Here is a 14,811-nt window from a genome sequence, read left to right on the forward strand (position 1 = left end):
AAGGGGGGGGTATTTTATTTTTATTTTCAATATGAACATGACAGAAAGCTTTACATGTCATTGAATGTAAAGTAGTAGTAGTCTCTAGTTCTACAATGGTGTATGATACTACTGTCATTGTGAATGCAGAATACAAGTAATTCAGCCTGGTCGCTGTTAGAGGTGTACATATTAAATAGAGAATGGTGATTGAATTCCCTTAATGTAGGCATGTGAGTCTGATGAAAATGTATACTCATGTGAAAAATGTAGATGCAAGAGATAAAGATACTGTTAATGTGAGCATAATTAGATTCTGTATTATTGCTCAAATGTTAAAGGTGATGAAACTGACCTCACAGCAGTTTGTATATATGAGATGCAACTAGAAATTTTGGCTGGACTGATCTTCCCAATCCACCTTAGTCTGTGCTCTCTGATTTCCACCTATTTGGCCCTCTCTTGAAAGATATACTGTTATGTTTCCCCATTTTGTAGATGGCAAGGAGCTGAAACCATATTTTCATGAACAGCTGTGACAAGTTAAAGACTTTTATATTATTAGCAGATACTCACTCAGCAATGGCAAAAATTTGTAAAAAAAAAAAGAATAGACACTGATTTAAAATTGAGAGAATGCTCAAAATGGAAGATCATTCATTATAAAATCATTGTTCGATACGTTATATTTTCTGAGGGATTAAAAAAAATCAAGGCATTACTTTCATACAGTCTCTATTATGATTGCTATATGACTTTGCTGGGACTTTTTAGATGTTTCTTATAGTAAACAGAAATTGCATACAGCTAATAACTGAAGGAAGTCAGCAGAGCAAACCTTTCAACTATAGCTTGCTCATTTATAAATGCAGTATAATTGGCAGTAGATGTCAAATGTATAATTGGAAGACCAAATGTCTATCATTCCTCAAAATGTTAATTTGACCTGTGAAAAAACAAATGTCATTCTTGATTTCATTTAGAAGAAATCTTTAAGTCATTATGAGATGCAATATGGATATGAAGGAAGGAAAATTAAGATAATCAGATTCTTGATATGTGCACTCCCAAGAGATATACAGGATCCTATGATAATACTACATCAAATGTTTACATCATTACTAACTTCTTGTCAATACTTTTCCTTCAAATTAGTTGATTATCTGCCAGGATGTATTGTCAGGTCTTTTCAGTCTTCTGTGGTGTTTCATCGTTCCACCCAGATCTTGGTCTTCCTTACTTTTGGTTTAAGCCAGTACAGAATTATAATATAATAAATTTGTTGGCTAAATACTAAACCGATTCGGTAACTGTTGAATACTTTCGAATGTGTGTGTGGGGGGGGGGGGGGGGGGGCATTAGATCAGAAGTCCTTGTCAGTTCTCTGCATTACTTAAAGGGGTATGTGGAGGCCTCCCAATTATATAGTTTTGACAATTAAGCAAGTAATAAAATAAATAGAAGACAAAATTTAAAGAAGTGGATGTGGTTAGTTGCTGTAAAAACTATGAGTGTGTATATTAGAAAAAAATTAACACTTTCACTGCTGAAAATATAGTAGCTGCCAAACTCTCCTTACTAACTTATTTTCTTTTAGAATTTAAATTTAAAAAAATCACACTTTCTTTTTAAGTTGAAGGATAACCAAAATATTTATGCATAAATTATATTTTCAGTCTTTAAAGGTATTTGTGGCATAACTATAAACAACATATTACACGATAACCATAGTAATGAACATTAATGAAATGAAAGTGTAGATATTTTGTAGTGAAAATGACATGTACCTCATCAGTGTGTACAAACAAACAAATCAAAGAAATGGGAATACAAGGTACATAAAACAATCGGTTTACCAATTAAAATGGTCAACATGTGCTAGAAGTTAATATATTAATAAATATTAAAACTATTTTGATGTTTATATAAAATTAGAATCTCCCAAACATTTGGGGGGGGGGGAGAATCATTCCAATTTGGCCAAAGTGCTTCACAAACTTCTTTGAAAAGGCATTCATATTTAAAACTGCTTCTATGGAGAGGGCAAGCTTCATCTCACTGGATACTGTGTTAGTGTCAATAGTATCTATGTGTGCCAGACAGTACACTTATGATGTATTGTTATTTTCAGCATTAAATATATGTGCTTTCATTTCATTAAAGTTAATTATTATAGTTATCATGTAATTTGTTGTTTTTTAAATTATATTTTATTAAATCTTGTTTTGTATTTAATATAGTTGTTATAGTACTGAACATTCTATATCACCTCCATCATACTTTCAAAATTTAACAATTACGTGATATATTTTGAAATGGTAGATACCTAGGGCAGCTAACATCATTCATATATCAGTGTTCGCTCTCTGTCATCCGTTTTCCTCTCTTTAAATGAAATATTTGGACACACACACACATCATAATTTTTTTTTCCCCTTTTAAGGGAAGAATCAGTGTTGAAGTGTATTCTTTTCATTTTAGAGTTGGTGGGGAGGCATGCATCACTTCTTCACCAAGTGATTCTCGTCCCATTTTAGTAGCTTGCTATTGTTATATGGAGGATTTGAAAAATTTCTCTTTTGAATCAGTAAAAATTCTGCAAATATTGTGACTTATAGCTATTTATTTATGACTTATAGCTAGCATGCATGTTTTTCTCTATTTTTTTCTTTTCCTGGGATGATATTGACCATGTGACACATTGACTGGGAGATTTCTCCTTCGATAGGCAAAAGTACAGGTAGCAGATAAAGACAGAAATGTCCTTGGGTTTAAGTAAACCATATTCATAATAATATCTCCACATTCCTGTGGAATTCAGACATGCTTAAAAGTTCTTTTGGTGGAGATTTTTTAAATGCAAAAATATGCTCAAATACTCTAGCTCATCAATGATATCATTCTTAATTTTCTTAAGATAACTCAAGCTTAGTGGTGATGAGGATAAAAATGTTATAAATTAATTAATTCATATTTAATATGAAATGTGAATTTTAAAAAAAAATCAGTGCAAAACTTGGCACTACACTACATATCTTCGGTCCCTTTTTGTAATTTGATTGTGTAACTTATGATTCCTTTTCATAAATAGGTGTCTATGTTCTAATCAGTGAGTTTGAACTAAGTGATTTACCAATTTTTTGAATTGGCAAAATATTCGCTCATCCACTCAGATAAAAGATATTCAAAAAGTTTTCACTTAAAAATAACTGATTACTGTCATTTAATAAATCCCAGTATGTTTTAGTTTTATCCTATGATTGTAAATTATAATGTAATAAGATGAGTATTATACATTAAGCGTACTATTTGAAGTAAGGTCAACAAGTGTATACGAGTGAGCCTAATTTTTCAGAATATGAAAATTTGTGTGTGTGTGTGTGTGTAGTATATAAGGCTTGTATTATTATTATTATTTTTTTAGAGTCGTACTGAGAAGCAAGTTTGTTTCTCTAACCTTCATTTATATAGTGCTGTTCAAGTGGCTGCATTTATCATACGTCTTCTGCCCACTCTTTGCCAGCTTCTAGAAGATACCAGTGGCTACTTTCAGGTAACTAACACAATATCACTAATCATGATAGTGAACATTTTTGACAGGCAAAAATTCATGGCAGCACTAAAATTTGAAATGACAGAGGGCAATTGCATGTTTTATTATCCATTTTAGTATTGACTCTTCAGGATCACTGTTTAACCACTGATTCCCAAACAGTATTTTTTTCTTTAATATTTGCATTACAATCTGATCTTAGAAATATTTTCAGTTCTTCTTTCTTTCTTTACATTTTTGAAAATAATTTTCACAAATACTGTAATAAGTATTTTATATTTCTAACTTTAATAAATAATAATTATGAGTAATATCATCATCATCATCAACAACAACAACCATGGGTGTCCAGTGCCCGTAGGTGTCTGCTGTCATCTTGATATGATTCTTCCATTGCATTCTATTTTGTGCAAGATGACTCAGTTTGTGTATAGAGTTTCCTCACCATTTGCCGATGTCATCGCCCCATTCTCTGTTTGGTCTTCCTCTTTTGTTCTTTCCTTCAATCATTCTAAACAGCAACATTTTTAATTTTCTCTCATCATTCATTCTACATATATGGCCAAATAGACGTAGTTTCCTTTTGATTATTTTCTAGATCAGGTTTTCTTTTGATTGTATTCGTCTGTAGATTTCCTCATTGTTCATTTTCTGTATCCAGCTTATTCTCAAGATATTCTTATTCTTATAGCACTTCCTCTCAAATGCCAATATCCCCCTTTCAGATTCTCTCAGGAGTACCCAGGCCTCACATCCATAGAGCATGCTGCTGAAGATACAGGTTTCTATAATGCGCAGTTTAGTTTGCATCTTTATAGCTAGGCTATTCCATATTTTGTCCATGGCTTTTAAAATAGTTGTTGCTCTGGCTATTCTGATTTTTATTTCTTTTTTGGGGTCCAAGTCATAGAGTTTCCTCACCATTTGCCGATGTCATCGCCCCATTCTCTGTTTGGTCTTCCTCTTTTGTTCTTTCCTTCAATCATTCTAAACAGCAACATTTTTAATTTTCTCTCATCATTCATTCTACATATATGGCCAAATAGACATAGTTTCCTTTTGATTATTTTCTAGATCAGGTTTTCTTTTGATTGTATTCGTCTGTAGATTTCCTCATTGTTCATTTTCTGTATCCAGCTTATTCTCAAGATATTCTTATTCTTATAGCACTTCCTCTCAAATGCCAATATCCCCCTTTCAGATTCTCTCAGGAGTACCCAGGCCTCACATCCATAGAGCATGCTGCTGAAGATACAGGTTTCTATAATGCGCAGTTTAGTTTGCATCTTTATAGCTAGGCTATTCCATATTTTGTCCATGGCTTTTAAAATAGTTGTTGCTCTGGCTATTCTAATTTTTATTTCTTTTTTGGGGTCCAAGTCATGTGTCATGTGGCATCCAAGATATGTGAAGTGTTCCACATTTTCCAGTTGAAATCTGTCTATCGTAACTCTGTTCAGTAACTCCTGTTGTCCGAATATCATTGTTTTAGTTTTTTCAAAGTTGACATTTAGTCCATATCTTTTTCCTTCTGTGTATAGTGTTTGCAATGTCTGTTCCAGCCTTGCTGCATCTTTTTCAATCAGGACGATGTCATCTGCAAAGCAGAGGTAGTTTATTCTCATGCCATTTATTGAAATGCCTCCACCTTCTTCTTTAATCTTGTCTAGTGTTCTTCCCAGATGTGTGATGAAGATGATTGGTGATATATGAGTCCCCTTGTCTTGTGCCAAACCAATCTCCAGTCTCACCTGCTATTCTGATTTTTGCTTGTGCTTGGCTGTTTATATCTTTCAGCAGGCAGATCAATTTATTGTCCACACTATAGGATTCCAAGACAGCCCATGTTATATTTTGGTCAATATTATCAAATGCTTTTTGGAAATCCACCAAACAACAATATATTTTTTGTTCTTTCTTCGTAATATATAAATATGATTAATGCGTAATAGTAGTGCATCAAAGCTGCATGATGTAAAAATGCTGCATTTTTAATAATGTAATTCGGGAAGATGAACTGCATTTATTTTCAGGAGATTTGAAATAGATAATGAATGCCATTTAGATTCAAGTAGTATAAAAATTAATATCAGACCGTAAAGAATTATTTAATAAAGTTCTTAAAACAATTTAAGCAGAGTAACTTTCAATGGTGAAAATTACATCAAATAAACAAATGTTAATAGAGAAAAAATAAGAGTTTTGAAGACAATAATCAAGCCTTGGAGAACCTCATTTGGGGCACACTAAATGAAATCTTACTTAATTCATTCAGAAAGCCATTTTGAGAAGCTGTCTTCAAGATAGAAAAAATAGTATTTTATGGTGTTAAGAAAGTTGAAGCAACTAAATCAGCATGTGCCCCAAGGGAATATACAAGAAAAATGGTAAATGGCAAAGAAATGTGTAAAAGTAGCTAAATCAATATGATAAGGAAGACTGGTAAGAATATTATTATTATTGCAGGGGAACCTCCAGGAAGTCCAAAGACTCGTTGTGTAAGACCCAAACTATTAACACAGTATCTATTTTACCTCTCCTTGAAACCATTAACAGACAAAGCACTCAAAACTGACTTGACAAAAAATCTAGTTTTCATGTCCTTGCTAACTACACTCTTATCCAGCTTCCATGGATAAACTCTTGTTCTGTTTCCTTTAGCCAAGTGTGGAAACATTTTCTCTGAATTAATCCCATAAAATCCTTCCTCTTCATCATCATCATCATCATCAAATTCCTGACATGTACCCTCAAGGGGTGTAAAGGATATGATAGTAGTACATGAAACTTGCATCATTACTAACTTCCTATATACAATCTTCCTCGAAATCAATTTGTTACCAGTCAAGATTCCAATATTATCATTTCTTCTAATGCACTTTTTACTTTATCAATTCATCTATATCTTGGTCTTCCTCTGGGTCTTTTTCCTGTCAACCTGGCAGAGCACTTGTTTTGCTAATCTTTCCTCTCCCATTCTGTTTAAATGATTATACAGCTTGAGATTAGCTCAGCTATCACATTCCTGGATGGTAACAATGTTAAGTTCTTTCCTAATATCCTTATTTTTAATATGATATTGCCATTGATGCCATCTGTTCACACCCATAATCTTCCTCAGGACTCTCATAGCTGTGGTCTCTAGTCTTTGTTCAAGTGTTTTATTTCTAACCTGGCTCTCAGATCCATAAGTTAAAATAGGTTTGAACACTGTATTGTATGAGCTAATTTAGTGTTTTGACTAATTTCTCTCTTATTCCTTATAAGTTTATTCAGTTGACTTCCTACTGTACCAGGTTTATTGATTCTGTTGTCTATTTCCATATTTAATTTACTGTCTTCACTAAAAATTGTGCCTAAGTAGCTGAAATGTTTTACATGTACTATAAGTGTCAATTGATATTTTGATATTTTCAATGTTTTTGCCTATTTTCATTGTCTTAATCTTGCTATTGATGACCTTCATACCAAATATATAACAACACTTATTCAATTTAGTCAGGGAATCTTGCAGATTCCTGTACTGGATATTTCTTTAGAAGTATGACATTATCTGATTAAAGTAAAGAGATGAAATTAGCATCTCCAATTTTGATATCAGGTATAATACCACTTTCCTTCATAATGTGATGCATATAGATAATGAATAACAGTGGGGATAATGCACATCCTTGTCTCACACCAGATTTAACATTAAACCATCTTCTTGTACTTCCTTTAATTCTAACTGCTGACTTACAACTCAAATAAAGACTAAGTATTGCTTGATATAATGCCCTATTGACACCATATAACTGTAGCATATTGAATAGCTTCTCTCTTGGCACCTTGTCATATGCCTTTTCTAGATCTACAAAACTTAAATACAGATCTTTGTTATATTTCCCGATGTTTCTCAACTATCTTTGTTATATTCCCATGATTTCTCAGCTATTTGTCATAAAATGAAAATCTGATCCTGACAGCCTCTATTTGGCCTGAATCTAGTGTTCTTCACCAAGCTTCCCTTCCACAATCCTTCTCAACTATTTCTCAAGTATACTTGCATATATATTATCAGGAACCCTCAGTAATGAAATGCCTCTGTAATTCTCACATTCAGTTTTATTTCCCTTTTTATATATGGGTACTATGAGAGCTCTACTCCAATCATCTGGAATTCGTCCCTCTGTCCAGGCTTTCTGAACTATGCACTGCAGCCACTGTAAGACTTTTATACCACCATACTTCAGCATTTCTGGTCGAATATCATCTACTCCAGCTGCCTTTCCACATTTCATGCTTTTGATGGCTTTTTCTACTTCAAGTATGGATATGTATTCCTGGTTGCATGCCTGGTCAGTGTTTTTTACCACTGTGCTGTCACTGATTGTTTCATTTAGCTGTTTTTCTTCGTAGTTACTCCATACTTCAAGGATATCTTTTTTTCCTGTTTTCATGTCACCTTTATCCTGTTTAATTCCTTTAACTGCACTCTCTCCTTCATTTCTGAGCTTCTTCAACAACTTCCAGAATATCTTGTCACCTTCTTGATATTTATGTTATATGTTCTTACCAAAGTCTTTTAGCTAGTTTTACACAGTGTTTAGCTTTCTTTCATTTGTCTCTGTATTCTCTAAGAGCATAAGCTGACTTATTTGCCAAAAATGTATAACTTTACACTTTTCCACATTAAATTGACATCGATTATGTTTTTCTCATACTGCCAGCTTATTTAAATAATCATGCAAGCCTCTTTACTAATTCAACTTAATTTACTATTATTCTACCAAACTTTGCATTTGCATCATCAGCAAACAATTGGATATCTCACTTCAGATTATTTCCTATATCATTAATGTACAAATTAGACAGCACAGGTGCAAGCAAAGAGACCTGTGGCACAGCTCTAGTCCTCTGCCTTCTCCTGGAATTCAGCTTCTCCATATACTACTTTTTGGCATCATTCGCTTCATGGATGCCTTCTCACACACCCTCACCTGCATCCACCCTAATTTCTTTAGCTTTGCTGACTTTGTGCTTCCATATACTCAGTTGAACAAAGCTGTCTCAAGACTTCTAACTCCAAATCCATTTATGTGCAGTCCATCAGCATTGTAAATATTTCCAGCTGTCAAAACTCAGTCCCGAAGTCTACAAGCTCTACATCATTTTTTTCTGCCCAACTTGCTATTGATTCATCCTTTTACCCATATCACTAGTTTCCTATCCATCCTCATTTGTTGCAGCTTGCTTAATAGTTCCATGTGGTATCCTATGAAATGCTTTTGCAAAATCCATCAGTATCATTGTGTAGCCAGTGTTGAATTCTTTTATTCAACCCAACTATCATGTTATAGAAAGTTAGATTATTAAGGCATGAGTGATCCTTCTATATCCTATAAAATTAGAATTAATTTCTATAAAATACTTTAAGTAGCTTAAATGTTTTATCATATCACTCCTTCTTGGTTCTATTACACCATCCCATCCCCCCCCCCCCTCTTCTTTCACTATTCTGGGAACTTTGCCAGATTGAGACTTACATTAAACAGCCTTTGACTAGGCTGTTTAATGTAAGTTCCCTTGCACATTCCTGCAAAATGTGAGCCAACATCCAACCCAATTCCACAGTTATATCTTCATTCAGATTCTGGATTATCCTAAGTGCCTTTGATCAATTCTTTGTCACATTAGTCCTGGTCTCCACCACCATAATAATATCTTCACTTGGATGATATATCCTTGAAAAATGGTCGTGCATTATCTCACCTTTATCATCCATCTAACTCCTACCTGATTTACCCTGTGACCTTGGGTATACAGAGTGATATTGCTTTCTCCAGACACCCCTTGACTATCACCTATGCACTGTGAATATCCTTCCCTTACAGATCTTTATGCCATGGTGACACATCAAGCTGCCTTCTAAGCTTATCATAATCACCTACCTTGTACTTCCACATCTACCCATCTTAATTGGAATTTTCACATTTTGCTACCTCCCAAGTCAAGTACCACCTGATCACTTTCCCAAATTGGAGGCATTGTAGTCACTTTAGTTATGGACAGGTCTTCTCATCTTATAACCAGATCCAAAACTCTTGTACTCTGAGTCTCTCCTGTTACGTTCTGTTTCAAGTAATTATCTCTCAGTAAGTTTCTAAATTCCATTTCCTTCCTGCTGTGTTGATCTTTCCTCCTTCAGAGCTATGTCTGAGAAGTTGAAGTTCCATAATAATTGCTCACCTTGCACCTATTGTGATACTCTGCTGATGAATGTCTTCTATATCATCCCTGGCACTCTCTGACTTAGAGCAGCAACCCGTTTTGTAATTTGTCCTATTGGCCTCAATCTCACACCAGATTGACTCAGAAGACCTGCCATCTGCTCAAATGACACTCTTGTTGGCTGCAATTCATCTGCTCTCATGAGAAGTACCCCACTCCTGTCCTGTATATCTATCCTCCCTGAAAATATCAAATTCACCACATTCTATCCCTTTAACTACTTCATCTGCTGTTGGCCATATCTCACTAATGTCTATATCTTTGTCAATATTGTACTAGCCAGTGCCAAAACTCCACCTTCTATTCCTGTTGCTTCTGACATTAAGATATAGAAACTGTTGTATCCTCTTAGGCCCCCCCCCCAACCCTCCTTTTTATCCTGAATTGACCATCCCATTTGATACTGTTGTCTCTTAGACTAGATTCTGAATTTTCTTGTTTATTCACTCATCTCATTCGCTTCATGGATGCCTTCTCACACACCCTCACCTGCATCCACCCTATTTTTTTAGCTTTGCTGACATTGTGTTTCCATATACTCAGTTGAACAAAGCTGTCTCAAGACTTCTAACTCCAAATCCATTTATGTGCAGTCCATCAGCATTGTAAATATTTCCATCCGTCAAAACTCAGTCCCGAAGTCTACAAGCTCTACATCATTTTTTTCTGCCCAACTTGCTATTGATTCATTAGCTATCACCCTCCTATCACCCACGTGGGGAAGGGTGAACGCAAGTTCACCCTTCCCCACGAATGAACTCCGTGACCTAATTGCATTAATGGTGCACAACTCGTTGGAGGCCAAAAACAAAAAATTCATCGTCATTATGTTGAACTTTCCAAAGGAAAATGGAAAAGAACTAAAAAAAGACATCATTATGGATGACCCATAAATAAAAGAAAGGATGCAACGAACTTTCCTCGCCTCTTAAAAGTGACTTGTGACATGCCGACAAGCACATCAAAACTAATAACAGTATTCAAAAACAAGTTTAAAGACACTTGTCCACAATCACGCATATGTGCTAGACCAATCCTAACATTTGCACATAGGGAACAAGGACACCAGCTGGGAAGACAACTTGAAGAAAAACATCCAAACGGTGACAGCAGTTGGATCATCGACTAGACAAGTTAAATTGACGCAGAAATCAAGTGATGCCACTAGCAGCCACCATGGACACCAGTATGCAGGCACTGCATAGGAAATGTGATGGCAAGTCACTGCTGTCCAACTTCTGCCCCATCTTTCTCACCTGTCCTGTTTATAGTAATGGAAAAAATCATCAATCCCAACTCCTACACTACCTTCAGGGTACCTGCTGAATAAATGACTGCCTGTATGGATTCCGTTGCTTCCGATCAATAGGAGTTCTGCTTACATCTGTCACCCATCTCTGGACAAATGCCATGTTGAAGTTTGGTGTATCTCAAGCGGGTTGCATTTGACCGGATCTGGCACAACTGTTCCACAAGGTTCTGTCCTCTCATCAACTCCTATTGAAGGAATGCAATGTGCAGTCATCTGCAAAACTGTGTATTGGGTGGCTATATATCAGTGACCTATTTCAGCTGACTTGCCACCCAATACCCAGTTTTGCAGATGACTGCACATTGCATTCCTCCCTTCTTTTGACAAACCTTACTCTACACAACCCACCTCAGCCTACAGAACATCAACCACCACTTCCCTCAGTTCTGATCTTCAAGCCATCCTCGAATGGGTCCCAGATAACCTAGTCAATTTCAATGTTAATAAAACCAAGTACTGTTATTTCTCATAATAAAGAACCATTTTATCTCAGTATTATTTTTGACAACACCCAAATGTCCAGACAGTTGGAGATTTCTCTTCTTGGAATTACCCTGACATCAAACCTCTCCTGGTATAAACATATCACAAATACTGCATCCCCAACTTCTAAAAAACTGGGATTTTTCTTTTGCCCAAGATGTTATTTCACCTCTGAACAGCAGTTAACCTTATACAAATCACAAATCTGCCAGCCATTTAATACTGCTCTCACCCCACCCCAAAAACTTCCTCAAAATGCTTGACTCAATACAGTGGAGAGCAATCAGACTTATTAATGACCCATCTCTTATCAACTCACCAGCTCCCCCACTTTTGCACAGACAATTGGACTCTGCACTATATGCATTCTACAAATATTTCCATGGAAATTGTTCATCCAAAATATCATCAATAATTCCCCCACTTAGTACTAAGCTCATTGGAACACGTGCAGCGGCTGCTCAACATCTATTCACAGTGCACCTTGAAACCCACAGAACACGTTTCTGTTGTTCCTTCATCCCTGCTACTGCTGTGCTATGGAACATTCTCCCCTCATCTTTTGTTCCCAGAGAAATACAGTATACAGTCATTCAAATCAAATGTGAAGAAGTACTTTCTTTCCCAGCCCACAACCCATACACGGCACTGATGTACTATAGAATGTTGGAAGTTTTTTCCCACTTGGTTAGACTATAATAAATTTGGTTTAATCCTTTATCCAAGTGTAAGCAAACAGAGTTTCTGCCTAAATCTCAATCATCCAGGTGCTACCAGATTCCCTGTTCTTGTGGGTTATCTTATTTTGGACAAACAGTTTGGACATGCAGACCATGACATCAACACTAGACAGAGAGTTCATTGGAACAAGACAAGAGTCCTTTCGCAAAAGTCGGTTCCTCATCGATTGACTTTATGAAGAGACGTGAAATTTTACTTCACTCTCCTAACTCAAACAGAATCGATGGTCTACGTCTATCCTCTTTGTGGGAGATAGTACTTTTTAAATCAGCTAATCTTTCCTAGCTTTTTTTTTTTAATTATGTGTGTGCGCGTGCATATATTATTTATTTAATTATTTATTAAATAAATTTATTAACAATTGGTCTGAATTGTCAAACCTATGGTTAATTATTAAAATAAAAATTATTTATTTTAATTAATTTATTTTATTTTATTTTAATTTATTAATTTTATTTTTTAATAAGTTAAAAAATTTAATGACCTTTTTTTGGTTATCTTACATTAGCTACTTAGATGATGCCTTTTGGAATTGACAGTTATCGTTCTATCAGCTTTGTACTGATGTATGTGATACTCAGGCAAAAATCATACCAATAAATAATATTTTATGTCAGTTAATTCTGATATTATAATTATTTAAATATGCCCACTCACAGTAATTCCTTATTGAACATAACGAGACTTTACGGAGAGCTATTTCTGAGCAGTCTACTAGATACGGTATAGTAAAGAAAGCTAAATGCATTAACACGTTTGGTATATGAGCCTCACAAGCCAACTACAAATATACTCGTATGTCAGTTACCATGCAGCTACGAGATTACTGACCTTGAAGAAATGAAAGTGCTTGGCGTGCAGTAACAAACTATGCCCGAGGAGCATAGTTTGTTACTGCACATACCAGTGAACATGTTAACAGAATAATATTCCTAAAGAGTTGTAAGATAGCTCAGGTTATTCCTACCTACTGTAAATTAAAAAAAATTTTGTCTCAAAAAGCTCATTGGACTTATTTAAAGGATAGTAGGTCGACTTTTAAATTATCAGCTATACGAAGAATCTCTAGCCCTCTTAAATAGAGAAGTTGTTAATATCAAGAGTGCCTTAGAAATCTTTATTAGTGGCTGAAACGTTTAACACTGTTTTGCACTTATCATCAACTTCATACCTAAAGGTTTTTAATGTATCTCATAATAAGTTAAAGAGTAATTTTGATGCACTGGTGAGCTACTCTAGAACCAGTACTAATGTCTGTGATACGGATAGACTAGTTATCGATGGTTCTGGTTAAGAGGTGATTGCAGCTGTAGAGAGGTATTTGGCAGATCTTACTGAGAATCACTACCAGGAGGGGATGATGGTGCTCGACCATTGCTGAAATAAATGCATTAGTCTTAAGGGAGATTACGTTGAAAAATAAAAATAATTTTGAAATTATAAATTTGTTTCTTCATTGTTAGGCCTAGAACTTTTCAGACCATCCTCATACATTGTTCAAAGTGCTCCATATAGAAGTTGGCAATAGCACGAGAAATAGGATTGTCCATTGCTGTTCCTTCGATTTGTTGATATGACTTGTTTTAATAGGAAAAATAACCAGAATGCATTACAATATTGAATATTTTAACAATATCTGAAGGAAATTCTCGTTGCAATAATTCAGTAGTGTCAGATAAAGGAACATTTATAAATAATGAAACAACAATCTAAACTATTCTAATATCCGAAGAGTCCAAATGAAGATCCAAATTTTTGTTTTTGAAATTCTAAGAATTTTTTAAATAAGTAGCATTCCTCTAGTTGAAAAAATGGGATAAAAATTTGATAAAAATTTGGGGAATTTTATAAGTGGGACAACCTATATGGTCTACAACTGGTTTTAATGGAATACCTGGTTTATGAACTTTTGGAAGCCATATGATCTAGGTGGATGAACAAAGAGGGTTTTAAGTGTTTTGACCTTCATCCCATGTTGACACACTTATAATATCTGATGTGAGGTGCCTTTAAGTTGAATAGTCTCGGAGTAATATAGACATTTTTCTCTCATATTCTCTTTTTTCTTGAATAACCACAGCCTTTCCTTTGTCAGCTTTCTTAATAATTAAATTATTATTCTTCAGTGATTTCAGCGCTTTAAATTCATAGTAAGAGAGATTAGGACGAGGAGGCATTAAAACAAATTTTTTCACATTCAAAACTAGTCCTGTTAGCTATTTTTTGGGATAAGGATTGAATACCTCTATCTATTCTGTGAAAAAAAAATCCATCAGGTGTACCTTATTCAGAGCAACGTCGAAATTATGTCCTTTTGATAAAACGAAACATGCATTGTCTGTTAGTGGATGGCCGGAAACATCGATAACTAGTCTATCTGTATCATAGACATTAGTACTGGTTCTAGAGTGGCTCACCAGTACATCAAACTTACTCTTTAACTTATCATGAGATGCATTAAAAACCTTTAGGT

At 34.9% G+C, this 14,811-nt stretch overlaps 1 protein-coding gene across 5 annotated transcripts in view; it reads left to right on the forward strand.

The window, feature by feature from the left end:
• The window catches only part of Fancd2 (Fanconi anemia complementation group D2), an 883,021-nt gene that overhangs the window by 626,048 nt on the left and 242,162 nt on the right, over positions 1-14,811 (forward strand). For all 5 annotated transcript variants that reach the window (XM_090413132.1, XM_090413256.1, XM_090413216.1 and 2 more), the window contains one exon: positions 3,404-3,532. In XM_090413132.1, coding sequence (XP_090269258.1) covers positions 3,404-3,532 — 129 coding nt within the window. The remainder of the gene's footprint in view (positions 1-3,403; positions 3,533-14,811) is intronic.

Source organism: Typopeltis vanoorti, chromosome 1 (genome assembly GCF_054136105.1).
Source record: "Typopeltis vanoorti isolate ZY-2024b chromosome 1, IOZ_Tvanoo_1.0, whole genome shotgun sequence".
Classification (NCBI taxonomy): Eukaryota; Metazoa; Arthropoda; class Arachnida; order Uropygi; family Thelyphonidae; genus Typopeltis; species Typopeltis vanoorti.